Source organism: Crassostrea angulata, unplaced genomic scaffold, assembly GCF_025612915.1.
Source record: "Crassostrea angulata isolate pt1a10 unplaced genomic scaffold, ASM2561291v2 HiC_scaffold_123, whole genome shotgun sequence".
Taxonomy (NCBI): domain Eukaryota; kingdom Metazoa; phylum Mollusca; class Bivalvia; order Ostreida; family Ostreidae; genus Magallana; species Magallana angulata.
In genome coordinates this window covers 42,864-62,796 of record NW_026441678.1, presented here as the reverse complement: position 1 = coordinate 62,796, position 19,933 = coordinate 42,864, and the positions used below count along the sequence as shown (strand labels likewise).

The 19,933-nt window shown below is 33.4% G+C and overlaps 1 protein-coding gene across 1 annotated transcript; it reads left to right on the top strand.

Annotated features, from left to right (window-relative positions):
• Nucleotides 1–3,376: 3,376 nt before the first annotated feature.
• On the top strand, nt 3,377–7,609 carry LOC128169375 (uncharacterized). Its single transcript, XM_052835528.1, has 7 exons — nt 3,377–3,457; nt 3,698–3,773; nt 4,893–5,047; nt 5,191–5,255; nt 5,436–5,527; nt 5,808–5,917; nt 6,245–7,609. The coding sequence occupies exons 1-7, from the start codon at nt 3,377–3,379 to the stop codon at nt 6,563–6,565; spliced, it is 900 nt and encodes a 299-aa protein (XP_052691488.1). The 3' UTR covers nt 6,566–7,609.
• Nucleotides 7,610–19,933: the final 12,324 nt, after the last annotated feature.

Here is a 19,933-nt window from a genome sequence, read left to right as displayed (position 1 = left end):
CAATACAACACTAGGGAGAACTAGCGGGGGGGGGGGGGGGGGGGGGCACCTGTTTTGTCTTTTCTTGTAAATTCTCAAATGCATAAATAATGAGTCCCCAGCATGTTGGCATGGAATATTTCTTTGTTCTTTATTACTAATATTGAAAACATATGTTATTGTTTCACCCCCCTCCCCCCTGAAAACAAAAGAACAATACATCCCTACAAGGGGGGGCAATCTCAGTATCATGACAAGGCAAAATGTTTTTAAATGCAAAAATGTCACAATTAATTTCTAAATAACCATAAATTTGCCTTAACTAAGAAAGTTGAATATTAACCACTTCTGTATTTCTCAATGATACTTCTCAATAGTATTCTTGATATATAACCACATTAAGCAGTGTGATACCTACATGTAAATATAAAACAGTGATGGTGGGGGGGGTGTTCAACATATTCATTTTTTTCTTTAAAATAGGATATTTAATTTGTCACTTTGCTGAACTGAAATGAAACACGTTATTAACTGTTCAGTGCACGTGTAAAGCCATACTGTACATGTAAACTTGTAACACGCACTGTCCTTTGTATTATAAAATATTTTAATATTTTGGTATTAAAACAATACACATGGCGTTCCAAACGTGTCAAAAATATTCCATACTCCAACAATTATTTTTCCGCCCACCCCACCCCCATTGATTTAAGCGCCAATTAATTGGATTTCAGAAGCAAAAAAAATAGTCATAATAGGCCTGCACTGTGAAAAAAAAAAAACGTTTAAAGTGCTATAACTTATATTCATAACCATGATAATGTTTAATGTATGTTCTTACCGTATTTGTCGCAAAAATTCTCTCACAAACTCCTTAAACTCTGTTTTGCCATCAACGTCTTTGTTCTGGGTGCACGGTGTAGGCTTAATTAGTGTTTGCGCGCGCTTTCGGGTTAGCAAATGAGTAAATTAATCGTTAATGAATTCGATAACCATCAAAACACTTCCGTAAAAACATTTCAATCGTTTTACTTACGACCTACCTACTTCATTTAATTTCTTTTATTGTGTTTTATTAATAATGTACGAAATACAATTAAAAAAAACCCAAAAACAAAAACAACAAAACAAAAATATCATCAAGACGCGAATCAGTAAACGAACGCTTGCTTGGTACTGCCAAATATGGAAAATGATGCTGACAGCCAATCAGGAGTGAGACAAAAACGCGCTCGGCTTAAATACAAGAGTTTCAAACGATAGACCTGTGAATTTCCCAAGATGTCACAGTATTTAATGGATTTGAGCGGTTCCGAGGAAGAACAAGAAAGTCAACAGAGTTTGCATTTAGAGTTAGAAGACACGGAGATTGATTCACTGGAGTGTAGCGATGTAGACAGTAACGTTACACCTACCCCGACCAAAAAGAAGAAGCGCGCACGTGTTTTAAGGCCATTGTCTCCAAATATCGACGCTGGATCGGATTCCGACTCAATCTTGGTAAGAAATCTGAAATGTCTCTGTATTTATTAGACTATATTTCACTGCCAGCCCCCCAATATAAGTATGTTGCATGCACATCTCTCTCTCTCTCTCTCCCTCTCCCTCTCTCTCTCTCTCTCTCTCACATACCCATGTACAAACACACAGTTTTAGTAGTAAAAATGTTAATTTCACATCTCTCACCTTACACTTTGGCCTTTCTCTTTCTCAAGAAAGCACCATTACATTTAATATTGTTTTTGTAAATTTATATAACACTTGCTGAGTTGCATAGTTATTATATGAGGAATCATTCTTTGAGTATTATGAGGTGATAATTTTGGTTGGGTCGTGATCAAATCCAATAAAGCCCAAAGGGCTTTATGATAGATTTGATCACGCCCCGACTGAAATTATCACCTCATAATTTTATAAAAATGATTCCTTATTACTTATATTTATATAATTTTAAACCATCGTACGATTAAATATTTAGATATAAATAAGCAAACCCCGCTGGCGCCTCAATTTGGCTTTATGGGTTATATAGTGCAAAATCGATGCGTAGTGTTATCGCAGGCAAAGACATTGAACAATGTAAATATAAGAATATAGTAGCTGCAGAACTTCTCTCAGACTTTGAAAAGTGAAGTATGATTGCTGGTATTTCATGTCGGGATCAAGATTTGCCATTCTTATTTGTAAACATCCCACACCGTTTTGCTTTACGGGGCTGGTGAGGCCGTTTAAAAGATATTAAGATGCTAGTAAAGTAATGACATCAAAAATGAAATGTATCATAACTTTTTCTGTGCATTTAATAATAGTTTTTTGTTAATAATGCATGTCCCAGAACTGTTGCTCCAAGTCCATCAACACAAATTTCCCCTGACGATACGTACAGTTTTGCAGCAAGTTATTAAACTATGTATTGCATCTCTCTTTCTTTCTCTTTCTCTCTCTCTCTTGTACACCCTTACAATGATATTTTTTACTAGTTGATTAGGTTTATATTGCATAATTTTTTTCCCCTATCAATACCATATTACCACTTACCTCCTGCACTATGATGTTTTATGTATTTTAAAAGTAAATGGTGGGACTAGCTGGTATTCACTGATTATCATTCAAGTATGGCATGTCATAGATTCATTCAAATTCAGTTTAGTTTTACAGTTGGTAAAAATTCAGTATTTGAATGGTAATTGGATCATTTTCATTAATTTTGATTCTCAGAAATCTAAAGAAAAACGCACACAAAGTTCATGGAATAAAGAATATGAGGCAACTCGGACTCCATCTACATGTGGAAAGGTATTAATACAGAAATTTAAAACTGCATGTGTGGAAATGTGTTAAATGACTGTGAAAGTAGAATCAACTAATTCAGTGACTTTATTATCAAAGATAAAAAAAAAAAAAAAAAAAACCCATCATAATATGAATTTTCATTATTTGGTTCAGAAATCAAGTCTTGGTGCTCTACGGAGGTCTCCAAGGAAAAGACCAAGTAGTACAAGGGAGATGATGGAAGAATCGGACAAGGAATTTGAAACTGATGCTGACACTCCATCTTCATCATGGACAGTATGTAGTACTTATCATAAACAATTTCATTAACAGATTACTGAATTATATCAACTTATCAATAATAAACAGGTGACAAAAGTAGAAAATGTTCCTCCCCCTGACTCTTCAAAAATCAAGTACTTGGAAATTCTAATGTTCCGAAAAAATAAATTTCACATAGTTACCTTCAACCTACAATATTTACAATTATTCATTTTACAGTTCAAATTTTTTATGACTGCATATATAGTTTTTGAAAAAAAAGTTATTTTATTTATGTAGTAAATGTTAAAGTAGATCAATATTTCAAATAAAGTGATAATAACTTTGTTTCTTTTTCTCTTAGATGACCAGGGCTTTAAGAAGATCACCAAGAAAAAAACAGTCAACCAGAGAAAAAGTGCAAACAAATGTGGAGAAAGGACAGGTATGTAAATCAAAACTACAATTTTTTAGCAATTTGAATAGAACTAACAATTTATCAGACTTATCACAACTATGTAGATGTCAGTAGATACATTGAATATCAAGCTTGATGGCAAGAGTGATGGCACGATAAGCCAGAGGTCCCGAGTTCAAGTTCAGTATTTGTGATATCAACAAATAATTATAATCACCTGCAAAACATTTTTATATAACACAATCATGTGATTTTTTCTCTGCACAGAAAACCCCTAGAGGGATTCAGTTACCTTCTGAGAACTCGCATGAATTAGTAACTCCAAGGCTTACCTCTAGTAAGGGTAAGTAGTGTGTTTTAATAATAAGTTTTTAGGAGTTGATTTTAATCAACTCTCCTATGCAGGTACTCTGGCAAACCGAAAGTGAAACAGTGTTTGGACCGAAGCACAAATTACCACCGCTGAGAAGACTTAGTTCTTGAAATTATTAGAAAAATTCGATGTAATGTATAATAATAATATAATATAATAATAATAGTTTATTTCCAATTTTGGGCCCAGAGGGCATACAAGATTACAGATATTAGATAGAAATGCCAAATGTATGCTGAAGCATTGTTTTTCTAGGAAACTTATTTACAAACACTTTGAAAATAGTCAGATTTTATATAATACGAACAAGTCAGATACTTTTTATTCTCATGTATTCCTACGCCAGAGTTTAATATAGTCTCGTTCAACCAAACTCTCGGCTGTCTCCGTAAATCTCCGACAGCAGAGAGGCTCTCTTGCTTGTTGGAGATTAACGGAGACAGCCGAACGTCTGGTTGAACGAGACGAGATTTCGATATCAATAGTGCTTGGTCCGGCAGCGTCAATGTTTTTAGTAAATTCTAAAGAGGACTATCTGACTTTTGTAACTAATATATGTTCGACAAAACAATATATCCCGTCATTATTTGGTTCAAAGAATACCATGACTATACTACATTTAAGTTTCAATATTATTTGGTTTTAAGCCCAATTTATGGAGATATTACTTTCAACATAATACGGTTTATTGTTGACATAACACACATTTTGACCGTGCGCAGTGACCTCATTTTAGCAGGATTAAATTCTAAATAATTCTTAGAAATAAAGAAATTTATTAAGTTTTTTTTTTTGCAAATTGTTTGAAACTACATGTATTGCTAAATTATGTCTACCAAATTGAGTAATGATACGACGTTAAGTAACATAGCTATGACAAAAGTCTTCGTATTTTTTTATTGACCCTCGTATATAAACATGATAAAAGAAAATGTCAGCTTGACACCATTGTGCCGGTTCCGACCTTTGCTTTCAATTTAGCATCCCTTTGTCTCTTAGTATACAGGCTGATGTGGGCTCTTATGTTTACATATTTGATAAATAATTGTTTAAATTCTGTCAGTTACATATTTCTTATTGTTTTAACAGGTATACAGGGGCAATTAAAAGAAATGCAAGCCACACAAAAAGAAATTCTTTCCACAATGAAAGTGGTAAGAAATGAAATAAGGGACCTGAAGAGGGAGTGGGAAAAAAGAAAAGAAGAAGCACCAGAGACCATCAGTGTTCCAAATAGAATAAGGGTACACATTATTTTGAATTTGCAATTGATAGCAAGGCATGGTATTTTAATAATTTTCATCGAAATAGTACTTGCACTTTGTTTTTCAAATAGTGTTTAATTTACATGTGATATCATATTGTTCATATTTGAAAATATTTACAGAATAATGTCAAAGAATTCTACACATGTGGGGAGGACAGGGAATTGGCATGGGATTTCAAGAAAAGGTAAAACAAATACTTTATATTTCATATTTTATTGGATTTAGCTTTAAAATGAATTTATTATATACATGTATTACTGTCATTTTTACTCAGCTGTAATCTGAAATTTTTAGATTTCTCACTTATCGGTATTTTTGAAACTTGATTTTTTCTATTGTGTTGGTTTTTCTTACTTTCATGCAGATTTAATGATGAAGCCAATGCCGAAATGACAGAGTTTATTAAGAAAAGTGTAAAAGGAGTTGCCCCAGATGTGTCTTCCGAAGTCTTAGAGGGTAAGAATAATAATGATCTTTTGAGAGCAAGCTATGGACTTTGTATGATCAAAGTATACTACAACTAGGATGGGAGTGGTCAGAATGAGACTACATTTTGAAAGGGGGGGTGTCCAACTTTGTATAGATATTGTCCGATGAAATTGTTGCTTGGATGATTGATATATACATGTAGCCACTCTTGTTTTGTTATTTTTTCTTTCCTTTATCATGTTTATTACTTAGTTCAATTTTCATTTATATTATCATTATTAATAATTAAAATGTAACTTTATTATAGCTGCTGTGAAACGATATTTTACCTCTAAAAAGGAAGGGGCCACCAGAAAGGCAAAGAACAAGGACGTATTACATAAACAGCGTCAGGCAACTTATGAAAGAAAAAAGGAGGTACATGTAACAAATTTATTATATCCGCAAAGTCCCTGATTGAATACAAGTTTAACTTTATAGTTGTCTATCAATCCACATGTGATAGGAATTTTGAAAATTTGATTTAAAAAATTGTTTTCAAATCCTACATAATTCTTCTCATGGCAGTATAAAACTGATAGCTTATTTCACTTGTCAATTTTGTCAAAAATGATAGTAAGAGGGCACTGTTTTGTTTTGTTTTTTTATCATGTCTTAAATGAGATATGATAAATTTCGTTTTCGATAATTGCAAGTTCTTATGTGTTTGTTTTAAAGATGAGATTTTTTTTCAAATCTTTGTAGAAAGTACGACGAAGACTGGCAGCTACGGACAAAAAGAAGAACTGGACAGAGGAGAAGAGGGCCTCCGTAAGAAAGTTTTTGAATACCAAACAGGCATACAAATATATGTCCAGTGATGAGGAGGGAGTTGATGGGTTTTTATCACATCCCTACTCCTGGGAAAGTGACACATGGAAACATGTGAAAGAGAGCTTAGACGCAAAGTATCTAGAGACATGTCCACCCAGGAGTAGGAGACTTTTGCAGAAAAGAACAACAGGAACAACGAAGGAACAGCCCACTCCAGACCTAAATGAGGAATTTTCATGGATTTTTAAATAGATTTATGCTTGAATGTACAACCTAACATTGTGTTTTGTGTATTGTGAATTTATTTAGAAATTTCAAACATGTACATTTAGAATTTTAACTTCTCAATTTATATTTTAAGTGCATGTTCTTGGGTGAAATCCTGCTGGTTGATACAATTAATCATCAAATATGTGTATGTTCTTTCATATAGTTTGTGAAAAAAAATTTTGAATACTGGGGTAACTTACCTTAGTCAACAAATTAACTTTCTAGGTTGAAACAGATGCGTGGACATTTCAAAGTTTCAAATGGCTTCCATAATTTGACTTCTTTCCATAACTCTTGCAATTATGTATATAGTTACTCCAAATATTTCCGGCTTTTAATTGATTTTTTTTATTTTTTCCATTTTAATTTGGAAATAGAACATGTAGCTACTTATTTTGTGTGGAAAAATGTGTTATAGCTTAAAGTACTTCGCTAAAATCAGACTTACACTTTTTAGACTCAAGGTCACAAGATGGCTATTTTAATTTTTTGTTCAATTTTTTTGTATCAACCATATTTGATTGCATTTTGTCATAGCTCAGTGGTTTACAGCATGATCTGCTTGTGATCCGCAGATCATGAGTTCGAATCCACCTGGTTCTGGTTGTAGCAAGCTTTAACATATTTTAAATCTTGAAATGTTTACCTTCAGATATTGTACTAATTAATCACAGCTTTTAGGCCTTTCTGGCAGAGCTCGGAAAAACACCTCGAATGTATAACAAAGTCGTTCATGAAAACCCTCCTTTTTGTAAGACTTTGATAAAAATACAACACACATTTTATGAGCTGTTGAGATCTGAGCTCGATGATGAAATAAAAACAAACCACAGAAGTGACATACAATGTTGTATAGCCTGTACTTATTTTAATGAGAATCAGCCCCATTTTGTATAAAGTTCTAACATCCGGTATTTTTAATACAACTGTACATTCGAGGTGTTTTCCGGGCACTGCCGTATAGGCCCGAGAAGCTGCGATTGAATTTCATAGTGACTTGTTATTCAATAAAAATATAACAATGTACAGTTTTGTATGGGTTTTTTTTTTTATCAAAAAATGTGAAATCAAGAACAAAGGTTGAAAAGGAATAATGATTAAAAGAAGTCGTAATTGATAAATAAATATGACATTTTGAATAATTAAAGGTGATGCAAGTTTACCTTTACAATTTGTAAAGGTCAGCTTTGTTGTGCCCACAAAGATATATTTAAAACACTTAAATATGACATTTTGAGTAATTAAAGATGATCAAAATTAATATTTACATTTCTTAAAGATCAGGTTTAAGGTCCATAAAATAATATATTTTGTCCCAGTAAAAAGTAAATTTACTTTTATGTAAAGACAAGAAAAAGTGGGACATTACATCACATTTTAGTTAAGTAAAGCTGTTGTAAAGGTCACCTTTTAGAACTTTGACTTATTTAAGTAAAGGTAATTAAAGGTTATGTAAATATTAAATTTACATTACCTTTACTTGCTTTGTAAAGCTAGTTTTTCAAGCAGTGCATGTAGTTTTATAAGAAGATTTTTAGTGTTTATCAAAGCAACGAAATGAAATGCTGTTTTCTGCTATATTTTTAAATTGTGTTTGTGACACTTTTTTAGCTGCATTTGATAAGGGGGTATATGTGTTCTAAAGGTCGTAAAAAAAGAAGCATGTGAAGTACTCTATTTTATTGCTTTTTAATCGCAGTATACATAAATCTAATATTTTAAAGTTTAAAAAATGGTGTTTAACCCAAAAAAATTTAAGATATTTAAAAATTTTGAAATAGCATTTTTGTAACATTTTATTATAAAATGTCTTTTTAATCAATAAAATGATGACAATCACACTTTCTTACATATTTAATGATTAATTAAAACATTTGAAACTTTGTTTTGCTTTGATTTTTTTTTAATATGAGCCAGATAATGATTTTGGTTTAAATCATGTGATCGAAGAAGAGGGTATGCATCTTCTGGAGACTCTAGTGATAAAAAAATAGTTAAGACATGTATTTTGGGGGCTTTTTTTATTACATAAGGATTATTCTACTTAATTACTGAAAAAAATCCTATGCCTAGATGGCCAAGTGGTTAAAGCAGTGGCCGCTCCCTGCTAGGAGCGCAGGTTCCATAGGTCGTGAGTTCAAGCCCCGGCCCCGGTGAAGCTCCAATATAGTGAATTTTCCTGTGCTGTATATATATTTTTTGTTTCTATAACAGGAATTCAGGTGTATTTTCAAACAGATTATAGAAGAGATTGCATACTCTAGTATTTTGCAGAAAAGGATACCTGATTTTTTGCAAAAAAGCGTGTCAAATTATAGTAAATCATTAACAAATTCCTGGAATAAGTTATATAAAACTGAGGAACGTATCGTCTGACCTTAAAGCTGTGTTGTAAAAAGATCGATAGACGAGTCAATAGAGTTCCCAGTCTCGTGTTTTGTTGTTCTTGAGGCTGACATATAAGTTTTGTAACATGTAGCTAGTGCTGTTTGCGATTTATTCCGACACTCTGGTTTCCATTTACATGATTTTGTTTTTAAGTAAAGCTTCTATCTGCAGCGGTGTTTTCGTATTTTGGTTCGGTTCAGATCAATATTTGTAAGTCTTAGTCATTGTTTTTTTTTTAAGATTATGAATTTTCAGCCAGATAAAAGTATCATGTTGATATTTTACAACTGATTTGAAATTATGATTTTTGTACGGATCAAAACAACAATCCCGCCCCCTTGCGTGCTTCTGTTCTTAAGTCTCGGAAAATAATGTGTCCAACTTATCCAAGCTAATATCAAAGTCTTTTTGAACCCAACATTCAATTGATAGAACAACCTCATAAGTCAATAAGAAATTTTAAAAACATTGGTCATTAAATTTTGTCAAGAAGCCCCGCCCCATTAATGCTCCAACAAATGAACCTAAATCTTTCACAGTGATGTTGGGTTGGGTTTATCACATTTTCAACATCATCCTATCCCTCCATACATGTAGAGAATTTAATGCTTATGATGAGATGGAATGGGCAAAAGGAAAAAGGAAACGTTTCTTAAAAGCAGTACAAGCTATTCATTTATTAAAAACCGAAGGAGAAATTTATGTAGTGATTAATGCTACACATTTTTAATCAAAGTACTGAAGTACTGACGGGAGTTGATTTTATCGATTATATTTATCTTAAAATCAACGATAGGTTATTTTGCTTGGCAGATAGTATATATTATGCACATTTTTATAATATGAATTCTCGGACTTTTCCGACAAGAATTTCGAGAAAACCTCTTATGAATCATGTTGTGTAATATTTAAAAATCGAATTGATTTGATCAAATTATGTATCGGTATTCAAAATATTTCAAATATTGTATGGATTCAAACAATAATGAACTCTAGTATCGTTCAATCAGATGCTCTGCTGTCTCCGTTAATCTCCGACAAGTAAGAGATACCAGGTCACGTGATAGCTTGATGATGCGACCTCTAAATATAGACTGACTCTCTGCTTGTCGGAGATGTACGGAGACAGCCGATGGTTGAATGAGACTATATTGAACTCTGGCGTAGAAATACACACGACTGCAAAAAACTTCTAAATTGTTCGTACTATTTAAAATCTGACTATTTTCTAGGTATTTATAAACAAGGGCACCGCTAAGCGGCGCATCCCCTCGCAACATGAGTTATTGTGTGGGGAATGCATTATTGAGGAATATATAGTTAAGTAAATGAGGAGATCACATTCTACTAAACCTCCATTACTACAAAAATTACTGTTTCTTTACCTGTACTAGATCTAAATCCAAAAATATCAAGTTGATTTGAACTGCATACTTTCACTTTGGTTTCACAGAAGTGAAGCGGAAATAGTTATTTTAAAGTCGTACATAAAATTTCTGTATAAAACTGTGTTATTTTACGATATGTTAAAACGTACTCGACTGATTGACTTGAAAATTATCAGGCTTTATCCTTTTACCATGCCAAATACTTGTACGAAGTTTGATAAATATCCGTGCAAGGGGTTTTCTTTAAACTTGCTTCAAAGCTGAACACATATACACGCACTGCAGCGATGCTATACCCCCTTCGCAACAAGTTGCACGAGTGGATAATAACAAACATTCAAACACACATTAAGCTAATACGTAAACGTTGTGACCGTTGGACCGAGCGCAGATTTAACACAGTGCAGTTTGATATTTGTAGAACAAAATTTATTTGAAACGCACACAGTAGGATCCGCCTTGTTGCCTACTCTAATCATTAAAGTTTAACTAAACGTCGCGTGCTCAGTCTACATTATGACGTCATGTTTCAGACGTAAAAAGTACACGTTTTGTCTTCGGAAAAAGCCGAAGAAAGTAACGTTGTTCCAACTTTTTATACCCCCCGCAAACAAAGTTTGGGGGGGTATATAGGAATCACCTTGTCCGTCCGTCCGTCTGTCCGTCTGTCTGTCTGTCTGTCCGTCTGTCTGTGCAATCGTGTCCGGTCCATATCTTTCTTATGGAGAAACGTTGGAAGTTCTTACTTCACACAAAGATTGCTTATGACCTAAGGGTGTGTCATGACCTTGATCCAAGGTCATTCGGGCAAGGTCAAGGTCACTGGCAGAAAAAGTGCAAAATTCGTGTCCGGTCCATATCTTTCTTATGGAGAAACATTGGAAGTTCTTACTTCACACAAAGATTGCTTATGACCTAAGGGTGTGTCATGACCTTGACCCAAGGTCATTCGGGCAAGGTCAAGGTCACTGGCAGAAAAAGTGCAAAATTCGTGTCCGGTTCATATCTTTCTTATGGAGAAACATTGGAAGTTCTTACTTCACACAAAGATTGCTTATGACTTAAGGGTGTGTCATGACCTTGACCCAAGGCCATTTGGGCAAGGTCATGGTCACTGACAGAAAAAATGCAAAATTCGTGTCCGGTCCATATCTTTCTTATGGGGAAACATTGGAAGTTCTTACTTCACACAAAGATTGCTTATGATTAAAGGGTGTGTCATGACCTTGACCCAAGGTCAATTGAGAAAGTTCAAGGTCATTGTTTCAAAAAAGCTAAATTCTGTCTGTGTCATGTCTTGTATTAATGGAAATATTAGAAGCTAAAAATTAACAGTTTTCAAAAATAAAGCAGTTGTTATTTATATAAAATGGACAGTGAAATAGATTCATCCAATATTTTCTATAATAGCAAAAATACACGCGTTATGATTTTTTTCTTAGCGGGGGGTATCAATTGTGAGCTTGCTCACAGTACCTCTAGTTTATTTCTTACATTGTTTATCAATTCAATTCATTTCAGTGCTGCGGTAATAAAAGTGAATATTTAATTACCGTCTTCCTTGGAAAACGGTATAAAGAGGTGAACTAATTTACAGTCTCCGGGTTATGCACTTCCTCTCCTTTGTGATTAGTTGAAAATACATGATGTGAAAATTTACATTTATTTCATTGGTTGAAATACTGTTCGGCGCAAGGGAGATAATTTTCTGATGAACTTTTTCACATACGACTTAACAAATTTCGTAGATTTTAAATCTTAAAAAGTGAGAAAACGAAAAAGCAATACAAATTGCTATGAATGAACTTCAGCCTTTGGTTTTCAGGTCCAGCTAGTTGAAAGTAACATTCTACAATATCTATTAAAATTATTTGGTTTTTTTTAGCATTGTTTATTAAAATATTTATACCAAAATGTAAAAAAAATTAATGCGGTATGCCTAATATCGGTAAAGTTATTTGCACCTTATAGATATATAAATGCAGTGGTATAACTTTGATTTTATCAAAATAATACGCGCCTACGACCCTACCTAAGATCTCTTTCACCCTATAGTCGATCTCAACATACAAGCTCGGGTACACAGTTCTTAATTTTAGACACGCAGGCTTAAACGACACATGACACAAAAAAGTTCGGATAAATCCACTCGCCATGCTATGTAGAGGAAGGTGACATTTATATAAAAAAAAGAATTAAACTGTCTCTGATAACTAATTGCTGTTTAGGGTTTGTTCTAAAGACGGTAAGCTTTTTATAAAAGCTAAACTTGTTCAGTATCTAAAAGATCAGTTCCTTGATGTTAATGTTTTTAATTTTCCATCTGATAATTTGATAAGACATACATAGAACTAGTCGTGTTTCTTGATTGAGGCACTAGTGAAACTTATCTGGTTTCCTTTTTAATTTCTTTTAATTCAAATTAACCTCTATTGAAACACTGGAACTTATTTAATCCAGATTAGTACCAGTCAATCAATGATCGAGCTAACTTTTTAAAAACAAAATGGCTGCCAATATGGCGGCGCCCAGGGCTGGAAGAAATTTTTTTTGGCCTTAGCACCCCTCATTCAACATTCATTTTTCACTGATTTTTTTTATATATACGTGTTACCATTAATCCTCGCTTCGCGAGGCGCCCGGCTTCGCCCGCCTCCTGCTGCGCTCGGTATAAACTCTCTTAACTCACCGTAACGTTGTTCTGTCACGCTACTTTCCGGGTGATTGATAACTCTTACTCAGAAATTTCAATTGATAACTCGTATACAAAGTTGGATGAACACTGATTTAAAGAAATAATAATTTGTAATAGTATTAATGGTTTGGAAAGGCACATGCATTTTTTATTTGTTATTTTACAGAAGTGTGCAATCTATGATAAATATTTTTAGTTTTGAACGAATTTTGTCATAATGTATGCCCCCCTCCTTTACAATGGTGTAATTATATCTAAGTTTTGCATAAAAATTTGACCAATTAATTTTACATTGCATTTGTTTTAATCTTTTACAATGAGGAATTTCTATTGTAAGTTTTTTTTTTTTTAATTTACTAGAAAATTGAAATGGAGTGCATACACACACATACACACGAACACACACACACTCACGGTAGCGATTCTATATCCCCTTCGCAACAAGTTGCGCGAGGGGGTAATAGTTGCGCGAGGGGATAATAAGTTTCCTTTAAAAAATGCTTCAGCGTACATTACATCGAAGTTATCGATTATTTTCAAGTAAGTCTTGTCAGCGGTGATGATATGTGCTTAGGTCCAAACACTGAAAAAAAAAGTTTCAGTTTCGGTTTGCCAGAGTAACTGCATAGGAGAGTTGATTAAAATCAACTCCCAAAAATTAAGGAATAGCATTCAGTAGATTTAGACCCCCAACACCCATCAAAGTCTTACGAATTTTTTCCTTGTTGTAGGTTAAATTATGCAACTTTCATATTACATACATATGTAACAATAAGTTATCTAGCTAAATATAAAGACATAAACGTTTTCGGAATTTGTGATTTATGTATCCAAACACGAATGTTATACAGCAATAGAATAAAACAAGTGCATGTAATTATCTTACCTTTATCAACAATATTTTTCTTTAAAATATGTTTTGGAATCCAACTTTGACGATATAACTATGTTTCATACAAAGAACTAAGAGGGTACTATATACCCGATTATTGCTTTTGATTGACACATGGCACTACATAACTACTGAAGCAAATGCAACAATATTTTAGGAAGCAGTTGTAACAATTTAAAAATTTATAATCTTAATGCGGTTACAAAAGGTGTAATCAAACATAAATCGATTTTAGTTTGCAGATTGGAGTCAGGGTTTATCACGCTTTTAATTATTAAAGTGTTCTATTTAAAAACCTCAGGCGAGCCTACCAGCATTATGCATCTCTTAGATTGGAAATTGTGATAATATGAAATACGGAAATTATTCAACTCATATGACAGGATTTGTTTAGATATATATCTAAAATATATCGGAAGGAACTCGTGAAAATATACTTCAAAAATTGTTTCTCATGACAGAGATATCTTCCGACTCTCTTTCTCTCTCTCTCTCTATTTCTGTTCCGTACATGTTCCTCGATTTTTACCCGCATTATCTTGTTAATTAAACCCCTTTAAATCAATGTTTATTCAATATCAATGAATATAGGTCCATAAAAAAGATAAACAAAAATGATCAACACAAATGACTTGAACTTTTTATCAACTGTAAAATAAAATCATTATCTATAATACAATACTTTTTGGAAAAAAAAATTGATAGCCCATTATATCCAGGGACAGATAACCATCGAAATCAACTTATTCATATAGTTTGGAAATACAAAGGTTGTTCCGGCTGACATTCTTTCTTACTAGGCAGAATAACAGTTTCCTATACTTTCACAACGTGAACGATTGACCGTCAGACACTAACAGGTCAACTGTTTATAAATTAATCATAAATATCGAGTAATCCTTTCAATTATCTATCTATTTAGTCAAGAGTAATTCTATTTATTTACACCTGTATATATATTTTGCCTTTAAATTAGTCTTTATTCGCAATGATCAACACTTTGGAGACTGGACCTTGCATTGTCCATGTCGGCTGCATTGATAGTGTATGTTTATTATGTGTGTTTAATTAAATATACACAGAGTTAAATTGTTTTGTGTAGAATATCATTATAGACATTTGTAGCTACAGTGTGTTTGCTAATGTAGAGTAGTAGTTTTGTTTTATTGATTTCAATATTTTTTTTCAGTTTTACTGTTTATAGCAATGTACACATTTATTGCCTATTTCTTTTAATTCAAAATACATTACAAAATTTTAATTACAAATGAATACTTTAAAAGTCGTTTCCCGCATGTCTGACAGTTATGTATTTATTTGTACAAAGCAACGCAGTTCAACGTAATTACCTAAAGGTTGTCTAATTACTTATCAAAACTCATGTAAGGTGTGCGGATTAACACTGTTGCAAAATGTAGTATTATATAATTTATTAGTCCGACAACCAAATTAATTTAATTTACATATGGGTGTTACTATGTTTATAATTGTTATTAAGATTTCCTTTTTTAGCTGGTGTCAAGATCAATATGCGCTCAGGTGTCAGCAGATTTTTTCTTTAATAGGGGTATTATCTACGTTAAACTAATTATTTCGTGATGGCCTGTGTCTGGAGCTTACGTTCACGTGGGTAAAAGTTAATTACCAAATAGTCTTTGGACAACGAATCTTGATTGGCTGAAATAGACCAGGTCTCCGTTTAAGGTAGCGTACCATACATCGGTCATTCTGATCGACGACCTGCAGCAACAAAATTGAAATTATTTTCTAAAGGCCTCCCTGCTATTTTCAGTGCAATAGTCCCAAACGTTTTTGGACTGGACATTGCCAAAAACAGGTCCTCCCACTGCAAGCGAGTTAAACATTCTCCAATCTAATATTAACGACGACACTTGTCATGATAACTGGTGGAGCAGATTAAAAATTAGAATTAGAAAAGTAGATTTTATCATTTGTATAACAGGGCGCTACAGTCTACGAAACATAAAAATGACAACCCTAGCAAATGTAGAAAGAGAGGAACCATCAGAGCTGCGGATAGTACTGGCAGATAAGGGAAAGCAGTCACTGCTCTCCAGGGGAAGTAAAAGGAGGAGCAATGGTAGTTTGTTTATTGCGTGGACCCTGAGGTCCACGCAGAAAATTTATAAGCGAGTTTAAACAGGATGTTATGGGGAAAATTCAGCCTGCGCATGAGCTAGCCTGGTTCCTGTATGTAATGGGTAGCTCAGGGAACCAGGCTAGCACACGTTTTTCAGAATCGGGATCGGGATTCCGTGCCATATGCACACATAAGTTCAAAGGCGCTGTAATTGTAAAGTTGTCGGTAAACAGTACAGAAACAAAGTATTCCTTTTAAAGAAATGATTGGCATGTGATATGAACTATCAGTATTATGAAATAAGTTAATGTTATGCCGAAACTACAACATGCATCAAATAGGATAATTTGCAATGTTTTGTTGTTTTCCGAATACACATGTAACTTAACTTTACTTTTATAATAGGCGAGGCTAGAGTACTTCTCAATTAAATTTTTTTTAAGCATTTAAGTATGATTGAATAATTATGTCACGGTATAAAAGTTTAAATCTCTAGAAAAATGCATCAAAATATGAAATTTTTAATTTACACAAAGCTGTCACTGCATAGTTAACAAAGAAGTGCGTAATGTGTGCGCAAATAGCAGAATTAACCGAATGCCTGATACCATACATGCAAACTTCATTCATAGATAGATCATAACTATTTTAGAAGTATGAACCCTTTAAATTCTGTGATAAAAAGTCAGAGCTATACAATTTAGTGGTTAAAAGCAGAGGGCTAGAGTCGGTGGAATCTTAAGGCTTTCACGTTTTCGTTAGAAACACATTCACATGGTCCACGTATTGTAGTCCTTTTTTAAAGGACAGCAACTTGTAACTTTATTTAATTTATAGAAACAGTCTGACAAAATGGCAATCGACACACTTCCCTTTTACTTGACGGGAGCTGCAAAATCATGGTTTCACTCCTTGGATGACATGGTGAAAAGATTCTTAACCACCATCAAAGAGGCCATACATCAGCGGTTTCAGCCATCATCCCGGAATAACCTGGAGCTCATGGATGTGAAACAGAAAGCATAGGAGTAAGTGAAGGATTTCATCCGTTGATAACGACAGACCGAAGTTTAGAACAAGACTGGCTGCTGACTATGATTATCAGTGGTTTGAAGCCGGATATTTGGGGGCGGACGTCATCAAGGACGACCAGAAATCCCTGGAGGATTAGCGGAACGTAGTATCCAAAGCAGAAGTAGCCAAAAGACTCCGGACCAATTCTCCTGCCCTGCAAAAGAATATTAACGTAGCTTTACAAATGCGTTACAGAATATAAGAAAAGACCTTAGGGGCAGTCCCAGTTAGGTACATCATCAACAGCCTAGACGGCCTGAATAGCAGAGGCCACCACATCAAGGCTATCAACCGGCATCTCCTCAGAGTTACCAGCCCACTTCATGGCCATGTTTATTTTATTTGACAAGTGAAAAGCTGTCAATTTGACAGGAAACCGAGTTTTTATTTATGTGATCTGTATCCATAATCCATGTCAACCCGTATCCAGTGAAATGGAGTACCGTATAACCAATATTTTGCCAAAAAATGACTAAGTTCTAAAGCTGGTATTTTTTTCATAAATTATCGGAAATCAAAATCCTAGCAATATGCACACCTCTGATTGATCTGCAAAAGAACAACTTCCTATCTTGTGAGCTGTAGGAGGAGTTATCTGTACAATGAGGGCATCCTTTTGGCAGCCGCCCACCCGCCAGCCATTTTCACTATTTTAATAACCGGATTTTTCCGTTGGAAAACCCGGTTAATAAAATGAAATATATCGGAAAGGACAGTAAGCGCAATGGTGTCTACAGGTATTACAACAGTATTTCACTGAAGTCTAAGAACAAAACATGGCGGGCAGGAAATAAAACCGAGTTTTCCCCTCTAATCGGAGAGAACAAGGAGCAATAAGACCCAAAATCTGCCAAATGCGAAGTAAACATTTTACGGTGATTTTTTAGTAAGATATCATTTTCATATCCAATTTCAGCGATATTTTTTTTTGAAAAATCACCAAATAGTTATTTTGAGGGCAAAAGTATAAAAAAAATGTCAAAAAATCACAGATTTCTGAAAGGACTAGATAGGATAAGGGCCATTTATGGCCCCTTTAGCAAATATGTTCATTTTACTACCATGCATAGTATTGACCTCAGTAATCAACATGATAGGATTTTTTTCTTGGTAACCCTTCAGTATAGTTGCCTAGCAACGAAACAAACTTGACCATGGTTTCGGTCTGAATTAAGGAAAAAAACCTCTTCATTCAATTGGGAAATTTTAAGTTACTGTTATTTGATTAGCATAAGTTTATTTAATTGAAGTACCAACATGAATTAATGCATTAAATGCATAAAATTATTTACTCGGCGTTTCCATGGCAACCATGGATTTCCTTAGTAACCAACTAAATAACTTCTATTTCAAGCCCGATTGCATTCTGAGAAGTATACAAGTTAATAAAAAACTTTTAAATAAATAATGTAACATATTTTTTTTTACATTAATGTTAATGACATTGTGTTTCCTGTTACCAAAAAAAAACATTCCATAGCAACCATATGAATATAGATAGAATATAGCAAATGTATAAGGTTGTTTGTGCTTAACATAGCATTGACCTTAGTTCTCGACATCTTAGAGGATTTTCTTGGTAACTATTTGATATACATATACATGTAGAATCATGCAATTCAAAATATATGAGTGAGGGTTCTGTTATTAAATAGATAAAGGAAACACCTTGTCCATTTACTTATATGGTAGTTACAATAAATTACGTATTTATCATCCTTCTTTTTAAAACTTTTAAAACTATCAATAACATTAACACATTAAAAGAAAAACGTAATTTAAATTCAGAAATTCATTTATTCAATGACTTTTTTCGGTAACAAATTAAATAATATTTCTAGCCTAAATACAAACAGCATGCACAAGTAAAAAGGTACACAGTATTTAACATTGCAGTTATTTTTCTCCTTATTTTTTCTACATATTGAAATGTGCATGTTTCCTAGCTACACATTCCAGAATATATGTGTTCACAGAGAGAGAGAGAAGATAATGTACAAAATAGTATTATCTATTATATTTCAAATCCAATGATTGGTACCTGTACATGTAACAAAGAATGATACATATCTCCCTAAAGTATTAACAAACATGAATGAAACACATGTAAAAATTAGTATCGTCCATTATACTTCACATATAATGGCTTAAGCAAGCACACATAACATATAGTATTCATATTAAAGTAATGGTTTCAAGAAATCATATTATAGTCAACAACATTATGATTGTACATGTACACATGTTGTATACACATCAAAGAATTCTTCACAACAGGCTACATGTAAATTAAATAATCAACAGAATTTATCGTACTATCAACAGAATGTATGGTACATTCATGTACATTAGCAAATACATATAACAATTACATGTACATATGTGCACTGTAATAAGGTTTCATTATCTGAAAGAAAAAATCAACTTTTAACAACACACTTTTAAAAATATATGCTATATACATACTGTAAACTAACATTTATTCGCGGCGACTTTATTTCGCAAGCCTAATCCACGTACGTTTTGTGATTACAATCATACGCCAAAGACTGGTTCATGGTGAGATATATTCGAGATGACAAAGCCCTTGCAAAAATTTCTCGCATACAAATAAAAGTTGGTTTACAGTATATGCCTGCTCACAAAAATTCTGTTATACATGTATGTAATATTCTTTCATGGCCATTTACTTTGCATTTTCATCTGAATTGAGTCCAATTTTCATGAAGCAGATCTACACAAGCCAGCACATACAATGAAGATACATGATCTGAAAAAAAAAATAAACAATACAAAACACATTTCTTAAACA